Here is a 13,767-nt window from a genome sequence, read left to right as displayed (position 1 = left end):
TTTTTTTTTTTTTTTTGTCTTTTTGTCTTTTTGCTATTTCTTGGGCTGCCCCTGCGGCATATGGAGGTTCCCAGGCTAGGGGTCGAATTGGAGCCATAGCCACCGGCCTACGCCAGAGCCACAGCAACGTGGGATCCGAGCCGCGTCTGCAACCTACACCACAGCTCACGGCAACGCCGGATCCTTAACCCACTGAGCAAGGGCAGGGACCGAACCCGCAACCTCATGGTTCCTAGTCGGATTCGTTAACCACTGCGCCACGACGGGAACTCCCAAATGCTGCATTTTTATATGCATAGAAACCTGTACATATAATATGTCTCACAAATTTTGAATTATGCTTTTTTTAGATCTCTTAGTCATTTTTCATTTCATATGTCATAAACATTTTCTTATGTCTTAAAATACTCCAAATTATTTATGGCTCCATGATGATCTTATGGCTGTATCATCTGTTATTTAATCATTGCTTCATTGTTGAATACATGTTTTTAATTTTATCATGTTACTGAGTGGCAGCTAAATAAATTTTGAGAATAGGAGTACCTCATTTTATTGCACTCTGCAGAGAGTTGTGTGTTTTCTTTTTTTTTTTTTTTTTACAAATTGAAGGTTTGTGGTAACCCTGTGTAGTCAGATGATGCATTTTTTAGCAATAAAGTATTTTTAATTAAGAAACAATGTACATTGTTTTTTTAAGATATAATGCCTGAATCCTCTAAATACCAAGGCTCTAAAGATGCCTTGAAGAATAAAAGTAGGACTTCAAATTATAAGAGTGGGAGTTGCAATTTTGGCTTTATTACCGTGCTCTAGAACTGAACCCAGAGAATCTTTGAGGGTATGCCTGTAAAAACAAAGATTATTCACATTAAAATCATTTTAACAAAAGCAAAAATTAATTGTAACACCTATTCCCTTTCCACTGAGGACAATCAGAAATATAAGTGTTAAAATGCTTTTACTGTAGTGCAAAAAAAATCTAAAGTAGTTTTATTTGAGATTTTAAGATAGGGAAATCAGCTTATTTTTTCCACTTTAAATTGTATGTGTTTTGGGAGTTCCCATTGTGGCACGGTGTAAATGAATCCTACTAGGAGCCATGAGGACATGGATTTGATCCCTGGCCTCATTCAGTGGGTTAAGGATCCGGCGTTGTTGTGAGCTGTGGCATAGGCTGGCAGCTGTAGCTCTACCCCTAGCATGGGAACCCCCATATGCCATAGATGAGGCCCAGAAAAGCAAATAAATAAGTAAATAAATAAATAGTATGTGTTTTATAGCCTTTTTAAAATCCCCTTCCAGGCTGCTCTAACAAAACAGCATGGACTGGGTGACCTATAAACTACAGGGATGTATTTTTTATAGTTCTGGTGCTCCAGGGATTGGACGGAGTTTGTTCAAGTGGAGTGGTGGCTGTGTGTAGATAAAATGCCTATGTTTATTTCTCCAGGCTGAGCCACCCTCCTTCTGAGCGCCAGACGAGATAGCCAGCTTTGCACTTGGCATCTCCACTGCTTCCTGAATGTAGCATGTTAAGGGCAGTTGTTGGGTTTGTTTCCAGATACACCTTTCTTTTGGTTGTTGCCATCCTAGTCCACCCCGTGATTCCCAGTTCATCCCCAGGCTATCAGATGGTCCTGCTGGGTATCTCATATCCATGTTCTTCTGGACATTTCTATTGCTTCCGCCCTCCACTGGGCTCCCACTGTTTCTAAAGGGGCCCCATACCTGGTTTCCCAGTTCTAACCTTCTCCTTCTGACACCGGCCTCTGCAGAGCAGACGGCGCAATCTGGCTGCTGGCCACCTCTGAGCCCCTCTCAACCTGCTCTTTCTAGCTGCGTGACCTTCTGGTAATTTATAGAACACTCGGCCTTTTTCTCTTTCTGCATATGGTTTTTGCTCTGGGAAATCCTTCCTCTTGCTCTTTACGTGGCTGGTTTCCTCTCCTCTGATTGAGTTTTCTCTGCTGTGTAGCGAATTGCCACAAATTTGCTGTCACGCACTTTCCATGGGATAGGAGTCCAGGCATGGCCTGGCTGGGTCGTCTGCTCAGGGTTTCACAAGCTGTGTTCAGGGTATCAGCCGAGCTGGTCCGGGCTCCAGGGCCTCTCCCAAGCCCATTCAGATGATTGGCGACGTGCAGTTCCTTATGCTTAACCAAGGGGTGATACCCCAGTTCATAGCCTGCCTGTGACTTCTCCAGGGCCCTAGGAGCATGTCTCCCCTGCCTTCATTCTTCTCCTTCAAGAGATGTGAAGTCACCCGAGACCACCCTATCCAGCTAGATGGTCCCTCCCCTTCTTATTCTCATCACTTCACAGGTGTAGCTCTGATCAGTTTTTTTTTTTTTTTTTTGGTTTTTATAGCTGTACCCACGGCATATGGAGGTTCCCAGGCTAGGGGTCGAATCAGAGTTGTAGCTGCTGGCCTACACCACAGCCACAGCAATGCCAGATCTGAGCCATGTCTACAACCTACGCCACAGCTCACAGCAACACCAGGTCTGCAACCTACCTAGCGAAGCCAGGGGTAAAACCCGCGTCCACTGAGCCACAACAGGAACTCTTCTGATCCCTATTTTTTTTTTTTTTTACTTACTCAATGAATTTTATTACATGTATAGGTATACAACAATCATCTCAACCAAATTTTATAGCATTTCCATCCCAAACCCTCAGTGCATCCTCCCACCCCCCCAACCTGTCTCATTTGGAAACCATAAGTTTTTCAAAGTCTGTGAGTCAGTATCTGTTCTGCAAAGAAGTTTAGTGTGTCCTTTTTTAGATTCTACATGTAAGTGATAGCATTTGATGTTGGTGTCTCATTGACTGACTGCACTTAGCATGATAATTGCCAGGTCCATCCATGTTGCCGCTGCCGTTATTTCTTTCCTTTTAATGGCTGAGTAATATTCCATTGTGTATATGTACCACATCTTCTTGATCCACTCCTCTGTCATGGACATTTAGGTTGTTTCCATGTCTTGGCCCTTGTATTGAGTGCTGCAATGAACATTGGAGTACACGTGTCTTTTTGAGTCATGGCTTTCTCTGGATAGATGCCCCAGGAATGGGATTGCTGGTCTGATCACTGTTTTAAGGAGTTTATTTGTTTGCTTGTTTATTGTCCCTCTTTCTCCAATCAAATCAGTAAGCCTAGGGAAGGGCTCTATCTATTTACTGCTCCATTGAATCCCCAGCATCCAGTCACATGTCCAAAATGTGGTTGGCATTCATTAAATCTTGGCTGAATGAATGCAGAAGAGTGATCAATGGCCAACAAGGGGTCCCTCAGCCTTTTTTATGTAGTTGGAGAAATGCTGATTGCAAAGTTCCGAAGAACAGGGTGGAAAGTGCAGTCTGTCGGTAGAAGCGCGATATTTGAAGCCAGATCCTCTTAACCTCAGGGTGCTGCTTGTCTGCCTCGCGGACTTGCTCGCCTCTCATGCTTCAGGCACTTAGCCAGCAGAGGAGGGCAATAGCCAGTGACAACCGAGAGCAGTTGCTTTTCTATAAGGACATTAATTCGTTCCTTCAAGATGCTCTAAGGTAGTAGTTCCTAACCAGGGGTGCCCTTCAGGACGACCTAAGGCTCTTTGCCAAAGTACCTGTGCCCAGCTTCGCCCCCTGAGGGTCTGATTCAGTAGGTGAGTCTGGGACATGCATCATTTGGAAAAAACAACAATAACAACACTACCAAACCCCAGACCATTGTGTTTTGGATCCATCGTTTGAACCACTTCTCATATATAATGTACATATTTGGCTGTGCCTACAGCACCTGGAAGTTCTCAGACTAGAAACTGCACCCGAGACACTGCAGTGACAATGCTGATCCTTAACCCACTGCACCACCAGGAAACTCCCACTCATAATTTGAAGTTGTATTTTTATTCTTCAAGGTATCTTGAGAGCCTTGGTATTTAGGGACAGGATTCAGGCTTCCTTATTAATAGGGGGTGATTTAAAAAAATAATTCAGTGAATTTTATTATAGTTATAGATGTACACCACCATCATCGTGACCTAATTTTAGAATATTTCCATCTCAAAAGGGGGTGATTTTTAGTCTTTGCTCCTTCAAGCCTCTGGTGTTGCAGGCAGCTGTGGGAATTTCAGTGACCTTCTGGCTGGAGCACAGTGTATGCTGTAGAGATTTACACTTGGCCGCTGCAGGTGGTGACAGAGGGGAAGACAGATTGCTGATTTGGAGGAAGGCGAGGCCTGGCCTGCTTCTGAGTGAGGCGCCTCGCCCCATGTGCTGGGAGTGTGGAGCTTTTGTGCTGCCGCCAGGCCACGCTGCTGCCTCATCTGTTGGTTTTGTATGGTTTTGCATGTGTACTTCTTCCTTCATTTCTCTTAAACCCTAACAGAGGGGCGAATTCAATCAGGTTTAATCTGGGCCTGAGACCTAACTATTAATTATTCCACATGATTGGTGCCTGCTGTTTACAATGCACGCATTGTATTTCTCTGTTTAAGGGAAGGTGCGTCTGCCAGCTTTTTATTGCTTTACCTAGATTCTTGGCAGTCTGTTTTTGGTTTTGTTTTTAAGTAGCATGGGTAGGAAAGAGTTCAAAGGGAACCACAGGTAAATGACGGTGTGCCCTTTTCTACCCACGAGAAGGCTCTTTAGAGCTCAGGAGGTTGTAGAGTGGGCACGCAGCAAAGGACAGGAAGATGGGGCGATGTGGCTGGTAGAGAAAAAGGTGTAGAACAGAGACCTGCCGTGTAGCACAGAGAACTCTACCCAGTATTCTGTGATAACCTCCATGGGAAAAGGATCTGAAAAGGACCAGATGTGCATACACATATAACTGAATCCCTCTGTTGTACAGCAGAAATTAACACAGCATTATAAGTCAACTCCACTTCAATAAAACTTTTAAAAATGGAACCGAAAAAACTTGAAATGGTAGAAGATCACAGGGAATGAGCTCAAGAGCCACGAGCTTTTGGAAAGAATTTCTGGCTCTCCAGACTGTCACATTCCTTGCTCAGCAAACTTTTCTGTACCTTTCTGGCACGTTCTCAATTCCAGTATCAAAATGATGCCATTGCTTAGTTTTTCTTATGTTCTCTTTCTTTGTCTTTTTTTGTCTTTTGAGGGCCACACCTACGGCATATGGAGGTTCCCAGGCTAGGGGTCGAATCGGAGCTGTAGCTGCCGGCCTATACTACAGCCACAGCAACGCCAGATCTGAGCCGCGTCTGAGACTACACCACAGCTCATGGCAATGCTGGATCCTTAACCCACTGAGCAAGGGCAGGGATCAGACCCACAACCTCATGGTTCCTAGTCGGATTCATTTCTGCTGCGCCATGGTGGGAACTCCATGTTCCCTTTCTTCTTGGGCCCTGCACTGAGTCCCCGTATTGTTGAGTCTAAACCTCTGCCCTGACCCTTGGACATGTTGACTGGCTTTTCCTTCCGATTTCCAGCTCCGCATTTCCCAGGCTGCTTTTGGGAGCACTCTTCAGTGGTCTGTAAACATGCGGGAAGGTGCTCGACAGTGTCCTTCTGCAGCGGGAGATTCTTAGCATCCTCTGGGATAAGAGAGGTTCTTTGTTATGCTCCCTTGGGAAGCTCTTTAAACTTCTTTCAAGTGAATGTTGGTCTAGCCTCCTATGCGCACAGAGCACTTCACAGGGAAGGCCTTGCCATGTATTAAGAGCCTTAACTTCTTGTCGTTTTTATTGTTTGTCTGTTTAATGTAAACAGATCATTTTTTAGAGGAGTTGTAGGTTCATGGCAACACTGAGCAGAGAGTGTGGAAGGTTCCCAGACACCTGCGACCCACCCCCAATGCCCGGCCTTCCCATTATGACCGTCTCGCATCACAGAGGCACACTTGCTACAGTTGACGAATCTTCACTGATATGTCATTATCACCCAAAGTTCCCAGTTTAGGGTTCACTCGTGGTGTTTTACATTCTGAGGGTTTTGACAAATGTATGATGTCACACAGCCATCATTATGGTATCATACAGAATAGTTTCACTGCCAGGGAGTTCCCTTTGTGGCTCAGTGGTAATGAACCTGACTAGTATCCGTGAGGACTCGGGTTCAATCCCTGGCCTCGCTCCGTGGGTTAAGGATCTGGCATAGCTATGGCTGTGGTGTAGGCCGGCAGCTTCAGCTCTGATTTGACCCCTAACCTGGGAACTTCCATATGCCATGGATGCGGCCCTAAGAAGACAAAAAAAAAAAAAAAATAGAATAGTTTTGCAGCCCTAAAAATCCTCTGTGCTCTGCCTGTTCATCCCTCCCTTCCCCAGCCCGATTTTTTTTTTTTTTTTACTACCCCCATAGTATTGCCTTTTTCAGAATGTCACATAGTAGGAGTCGTATAGGAGTGTAGCCTTTTCACTAGGCTTCTCTTACCAAGCAACATGCATTTCAGTTTCCTCCAAGTCTTTTCGTGGTTTGGTAGCTCCTTTTTCGTATTGAATAATATTCCATTGTGTGGATGGACCACAGCTTATTTATCTCTTTACCTACTGAAGGATTCCTTGGTTGCTTCCAGGCCTTCGTAATTATGAATAAAGCTGCTGTAAACACCTGTGTAGACATAACTTTTCAGCTCCTTTGGGTAAATGCCACGGAGGGCAATTATTGAATCATTTGATGAGAGTATGTTTAGTTTTGTAAGAAGCTGTCTTCCAAAGTGGCTGCACCAGTTTGCATTCACCAGCACTGGATGAGAGTTCCCCTTTTCCACATCCTCACCAGCATTTGGTGAGCTCTGAATTTTGGCTATTCTGAAAAGTACATTGCTCTTTCCTTCTTTCCTTCTTTCCTTCCTTCTTTCCTTCTTTCTTTCCTTCTTGGCTTTTTAGGGCTGCACTCATGGCGTATGGAAGTTCCTAGGCTAGGGGTCAAATCAGAGCTGCAGCCACTGGCCTACACCACAGCAACAGCAACATCAGATCCAAGCCACGTCTGCGACCTACACCACAGCTCACAGCAACACCCGATCCTTAACCCACTGAGCGAGTCCAGGGATTGAACCCGCGTCCTCACGGATACTAGTCAGATTTACTCCCACTAAGCCACGATAGGAACTCCCTGATTTGGTGATTTATTTCTTAAAGTCCTGGAGCGGATTGTTTGTAAGCATAATTTATTAATACGTGTCATGCCACAGACGTGAAGTTTGAAAGCCTTGACTTTGAAAACAGGAAAATCCAGTCTCTGGGCTATTCAGTGGTCTGTGTTTGGGTCAGCTGCTTACCTCTCTAGATTTGAGTTTCCCCATCTGAACAGCGGGGTCAAAACCTGTATCCGTGAGGTTGTGGTTTGGATTCAACAAGATGAAGTACTTAACGCAGCCTCTAAAACGTGTTGAGTGTTTGTTAAAAAAAAAAAAAAAAAAAAAAAACCCTGGCGGGTTAGGAAATGCTGCTCAGGCACTTTTGTGTGCCTCTAAGACACAGTTACGCCCCCTTATTTGATCTGTCCAGCCCTGTGTCCATTTCGACGCCATAGGTTTGGAATGTCCTTAGTGCTGGCTACCAAGGGTTTTTTCTCCTCTGTTTAAGCAACTTCTGAAATTGCGTTATCTTTCTCTAAATTTTATATATTCTTTCTTTTCTTTTCTGAGCTACACCTGTGGCATATGGATGTTCCCAGGCTAGGGGTCAAATCGGAGCTGGAACTGCTGGCCTACACCACAGCAATAGCAATACCAGATCCAAGCTGCATCTGTGACCTACGCTGCAGCTCCAGGCAACCCCGAATCTTTAACCTTCTGAGGGAGGTCAAGGATTGAACTCTCATCCTCATAGATACTAGTCAAGTTCTTAACCACTCAACTGCAATGGGAACTCCCTCTTTTTCTAAATTATTAAAAACAAATTCTTGAATTATTGTCCAATATATGATCTTCCCTATGTTAAGTTTCTAAAGATGAATCTGTCTGTGGATCTTTGGGTCTGGCTGTCCTCTGCTTCTTTTCCTTCTGCTCCCTCCCTTCATCCATCTCTTCCTTCCTCCCTCCCCCTTTCCTCTACCCCCAACCCCCTCCACCTGGCATTTTTCAGTAAATATTGAGAACCTGCTGAGTGCCAGAGACTGTACTAGTTGCTGGCTGTATAAAATAATTACAGTGGACTCTCTGGCCCAGCGAGTGTGCATCCCAGCCGGGATGGCACCTGTGGACATGTGAGGATAGGACTGCCTGGGTCAGAGCCGAGGTCCTTTATCCCTGCTCCTCCCTGTGTGATTTCAGGGAATGGCTCATGTTCCCTCATCTGTTCGCATCAGTTTTTTCTGTCTTGGGCCATGAGCTCCCTGGGAACTGAGCTGAAGCCCCTTGTGCAGCCAGGGCCTTGGTACACAGTGATCAGTGATGTATTCAATGTGCAGATAACAGGCCAGCAAAGAAGGCCAGGCATCTACATACAAACTGCAGAAAGAAGAAACTGACATGCCGTTTGGAGATGAATGCCTTTCTGCATTCTTTTTTTTTTTTTTCCCTAGATCCTGTCTCATATAGAGAAATTTCGAACCTCAATGACAAACGATCTAAATGCAAGCAATGTTTTCTACAAGAAAAGGATAGACGAGTTGGGGCAAGACTGCAGGAGCAGAATGAACTGATCATCACTCAGCGACAACAGGTATTTGGGGGAACATATATTGGCACTATTTTTCCTTAAGCTGTGTGATTTTTTTTTTTTTTTTTTTTGGCCACCCCAAGGCATATGAAGTTCCTAGGCCAGGGATCAGATCTGAGCCACAGCTGCAACCTATGCCACAGCAGCAACACCGGATCCTTTAACCTACTGTGCTGGGTGGGGATCAAACCTGCATCCTTGTGCTGCAGAGATGCTGCCAATCCTGTTGCACCAAGCGGGAACTCCTATGATGTATTTTTATTTTAGAGCATTTGTAAATCGGATAAGACAAAGAAGATAGACTCTTTTCTCCTGATTGTAAATAAAATAATTTTTAAGTATTTTCAGATACTTTAGAGCAATCAGATTTATTCACTTAGAATTAAGAAATGTGACGGTAGCTAAGGATTTCTTCTGGTGATTACTTTGATAAGCAGCGGAATCCAGATGCTGCTTTTATAAAGCACGTGCCGCCTCCGTGTCACTTAAGTCCGCATGTCCTGTGTAGTAGTGAAAGTGTCATTTCCTGAGTACCATATCTGTCCCTTACCAGGTATGTCCCTATCTAGTTTTAAACTGTTTTTCTTTGCAGATTAAAGAGTTTACCAGTAAATCATTGAACAGTGCTGGTGAACCCAAAGGTAAGTGGGCCAGAATCCCAGCGCTGGAGGGAAGGAAGGTGTGCTGGGCATCGGAAGAATGTGGGGCCCATGGTTCGTGGGTGCTAAGATGACATTCCTCTGGTTATTTTAATTTGGGAGTTCTGTTCTCCCAACCCAGAGAGTCCAAGAATTTTAAATACCTCAGCTGTCATTGAATGGCCTCTAGCTTCCTTATTAAAATACTCTTACGCATGTAATACACGCTCCGTAACTGTGTCTCTGGATGGGTGTGCAGTAAGATCAGTTACGATCAAAAGCACAGGCCTTGGGACAAACTGGGTTGGCCCGATCTCTGGTGCTTTGTGAGTCTTTCCGTTGCCTCAGCTCTAAATTTGGGAGATTCATAGTAATTACATCACAGGCTTGTTCCGAGGATTAATGGGAGAACATGGATTCAGGTTCCATCCCTGGCCTTGCTCAGTGGGTTAAGGAATTGGTGTTGCCATAAGCTGCGGTGTAGGTTGAGGATGTGTCTCGGATCTGGCCTGACTGTGGCTGTGGCTGTGGATAGGCCAGCAGCTGCAGTTCCAATTCGACCCCTGGCTGGGAACTTCCGTATGCTGAGGGTGTAGCCGTAAAAAGAAAAAAAAATTTTTTTAATTTTATTTTTATTTATTTATTTATTTTTTTGTCTTTTGTCTTGTTGTTGTTATTGTTGTTGTTGTTGCTATTTCTTGGGCCGCTCCCGCGGCATATGGAGGTTCCCAGGCTAGGGGTTGAATTGGAGCTGTAGCCACCGGCCTACGCCAGAGCCACAGCAACGCGGGATCTGAGCCGCGTCTGCAACCTACACCACAGCTCACGGCAACGCCAGATCGTTAACCCACTGAGCAAGACCAGGGATTGAACCCGCAACCTCATGGTTCCTAGTCGGATTCGTTAACCACTGCGCCACGACGGGAACTCCAATTTTTTTAATTTTAAAAAGTTATGTTTATACTCTACTGTAGGCTATTAAGTGTACAACAGCATGATGTCTAAAAAGAATGCACATACCTTCATTTCAAAATACTGTATGGCTAGAAATGCTAACACCTGACAAATGGGGTTGCCCCAAACCTTCATTTGTGAAAAATACATCTATGAAGTACAGTAAAGTGAGGCACCATAAAACAAGGTCTGCCTGTACACACACTGACCTGTACACTTGTTTACCTTTTTTTTTTTTTTTTTTTTGTCTTTTCAGGGCCGTACCCACAGCATATGGAGGTTCCCAGGTAGGGATCAAATTGGAGCTGCAGCCACTGACCTATGCCACAGCCACAGCAACATGGGATCTGAGCTGCATCTGCAACCTACACGCAGCTCACAGCAACACCGGATCCTTAACCCACTGAGCAAGGCCAGGGATCGAACCTGTGTCCTCATGAATGCTAGTCAGATTGGTTTCCACTGAACCACAACGGAACTCCTACCTTGTTTTGAGATAAAGGTTTGGGAAGGGCGGTGGTTCCCTCTTGCTTCTCTCAGAACAGTGAAGGTTTAGGTAGCGAGGAATACCTGTAATTACTTAGCATAAATATATGACTGAAAGATAATGTTAGGAAAAAGTTAGCTGTAAGGGGATTTACATTAAACATCTTCATTGGGTGAGCCTCTATATTTTGGTAAATTTCATTTATTTTTTGGGGGGGAAAATATTGGGATATGCACTGGTAAAATATAACCTATAGCTGGTGATTTTTGTTATTAATTTTTTTCTTTGTTTGTTATTTCAGGGAGTCCATTAACCTGGCAAACTTCTGAATCTAAGCCAACTGCCCAACTATACCTGGTAAGTTTCTGTAATAGGCTCAGGGGTCTAAAGATATTTTATAGCATGCTATAAAATTTGGTTGTGATGACTGTTGTACCCCTATGAATGTAATAAAATTCTTTGAGTAATTAAAAAAATAAAGATTAAAAAAAAAATAAATAAACTAAAACTAATGGTAAGAAAACAACAACAACAACAACAACAAAAGATATTTTAAAATAAGTGCTAAACCCATACATAATTTCTGCGTTCTATTATTAGAGGCTCTTCTTTGGACAGCAGTGCGTTTGGATATTATATAATGATCTATTTTGACTCCTCACTTTGACCTAGTTCTAAAACCAAGATTGTAAACATCCATGTGATTTTGTGATGTTTTTGGTTAGCCATGCCTGTTACCTCACGGTTCGCCTAATAAAGGAATGAGTAAAAATTATTTGGCATGGCTCCAGCTTGTGCTCTTGGGTTGTACTCTTGGGTTGTGAGTGAGGATGTGGGCGTGTGTGGGGGCTGCCCCATTTTGGCGTCACTGAAACTCAGCTGCAGGGCTTGACCTTGACATGCCCATCAGACGGTCACTCACTTGAAGACGGCTCAGTGGCCTTCAGGAGCTCTCAGGATCTGGCTAGAATCCCTCGAATCCAAAGAGGCAGAATCTGTAGAGTTTAGAAATGGACAGATTGTTTTCTTAATAATAAATAGTTGAAATGTTTTAATTTCCATTCAAGAAAGAGTGTGAACAGGACTGAACCCTAGGGGAGGGCCTGCACTGAGGCAGGGCGCTGAGCAACCAGTCCTATGAGCCCAGGACTCTCTGTTCATGAAAGGATATTGATGAGCCTGTTTGGGAATGGGGCACAATTGATTGGACAGGGCTAAAGGTTTTGACCGCTCAGCTGTTTCTTTTTATTTTTTGTCTTTTTGCCATTTCTTGGGCCGCTCCCACGGCGTATGGAGGTTCCCAGGCTAGGGGTCGAATCGGAGTAGTAGCCACTGGCCTATGCCAGAGCCACAGCAATGCAGGATCTGAGCCGCGTCTGCAAACTACACCACAGCTCACAGCAACGTCAGATCCTTAACCCACTAAGCAAGGCCAGGGATCGAACCCAAACCTCATGGTTCCTAGTCAGATTTGTTAACCACTGACCGCTCAGCTGTTTCTTTAGCCTCTTGCTGTTGCTTCTGGAAGCTAAAGAGGTTGAGAGGTGCTGAGGAGGAGAAGGTGGTTTAAGTGCCAAGAGGAGAGCTGAGGGGAGAATAGAAGCATTTCAGAGACGTACGGAAGAGTTAAAGACACTAGGGAAGTTCCCGTCATGGTGCAGAGGAAATGGATCCGGCTAGGAACCATGAGGTTGCAGGTTTGATCCCTGGCCTCGCTCAGTGGGTTAAGGATTTGGTGTTGCTGTGAGCTGTGGTGTAGGTTGCAGATGTGGCTTGGATCCTGCGTTGCTGTACCTGTGGCGCAATCAGAGCTGCTGTAGCTCTGACTGGACCCCTAGCCTAGGAACTTCCATATGCCATGGGTGTGGCCCTAAAAAAAAAAAAAAAAAAGAAGCAGTTATTATCGTTTATATTTTAATTATACTTGGCACAATATTGAAACAGTAATGTGTTCCAATCAAACTTCATTTACAAAAACCATCAGGGGCTGGTATGTCTGACAGGCTGCAGTTTGCCAAGCCCGGATCTAGGTGAGCAAGTTGCAGATGGGTTTGAAGGCCATGTTCCCTGAATTTTTAGCCTTTTACCTAGAGTTAGGAGTTGAACACTTCCACACTGGCCATGGTAAAGACGAAATTGTTTGCCTGTGGGCATTTGTGGCCAGTGTTGTTTTAGACTAGGATTAGAATTAAAGATCTATCTTCATGAACTAGGGAAAGAATCAGTGAACGAAGAGACACATAAGTCGTTCAGAGAGGACCCTCAGATAGGAATTGTTACATGTTAGAAGAGAAGCTGCAGAATCCAATTTCCTGAGGTATTTTGAAGTAGAGAGCATTGTCTTGAATCAGGTATACGCCTCTCCCAAAGCTGTAACTGCATTAATACCTTCTCACTGTTTTCCAGTGCAGTAACTGGGGTAGTTTCTTTAATTAATTTATTATCCATAAATATTCATAGCATTATTCATAATAGCCCCAAAGTAGAAACAACTCAAATGCCTGATTGAATAGATAAATACAGTGTGGTGTGTCTATACAGTGGAATGTTATTTGGTCATGAAAGTTACATGCTAATGCTGGCACGTGTTACAACATGAATAAAACTTAGAAACATGATGCTAAGTTAAGCCAGTTACAAAGGACCACATATTTCATTGCATGATTCCATTTATACAGAGGGTCCAGAATAGACAAATTCCTGGAGACAGAAGGTAGATCAGTGGTTGCCAGGGGCTGGGGGGAGAGAGAAACGGGTCTCATAGATACAGATATTTTGGGGAGGTCTGCGTGTGATAAAAATGCACAAAAATAAGATAGTGGTTATGGTTGTGCAACCTGTGACTGTATTAAAATCCACGGAATTGTATGTTTTAAAGGGGTGAATTGTATATATTTTAAAGGAGTTATATTTCAGTAAAGCTGTTAATTAGAAATTGGCTTGGGGAGTTTCCTCACGGTTCAGTGGGTTAAGGACCTGGCATTGTCACTGCTTTGGCTCTGGGTCAGTCCCTGGCCTGGGAACTTCTGCATGCCACAGGCTCAGCCAAAAAAAACCAAAAAAACAA

The 13,767-nt window shown here is 44.1% G+C and overlaps 1 protein-coding gene across 1 annotated transcript in view; it reads left to right on the top strand.

Annotated features, from left to right (window-relative positions):
* DZIP1 (DAZ interacting zinc finger protein 1) overlaps positions 1-13,767 on the top strand; it is a 57,292-nt gene that overhangs the window by 22,515 nt on the left and 21,010 nt on the right. Inside the window, 4 exon segments of the mRNA XM_021065790.1 lie at positions 8,485-8,575; positions 8,578-8,624; positions 9,214-9,266; positions 11,006-11,061. Of these exon segments, the coding sequence (XP_020921449.1) occupies positions 8,485-8,575; positions 8,578-8,624; positions 9,214-9,266; positions 11,006-11,061 (247 nt within the window).

The sequence above is a fragment of the Sus scrofa genome, chromosome 11, assembly GCF_000003025.6.
Source record: "Sus scrofa isolate TJ Tabasco breed Duroc chromosome 11, Sscrofa11.1, whole genome shotgun sequence".
NCBI classification, from domain to species: Eukaryota; Metazoa; Chordata; class Mammalia; order Artiodactyla; family Suidae; genus Sus; species Sus scrofa.
The sequence above is the reverse complement of the archived record's forward strand: the minus strand, read 5'-3'. Positions and strand labels throughout refer to the sequence as shown.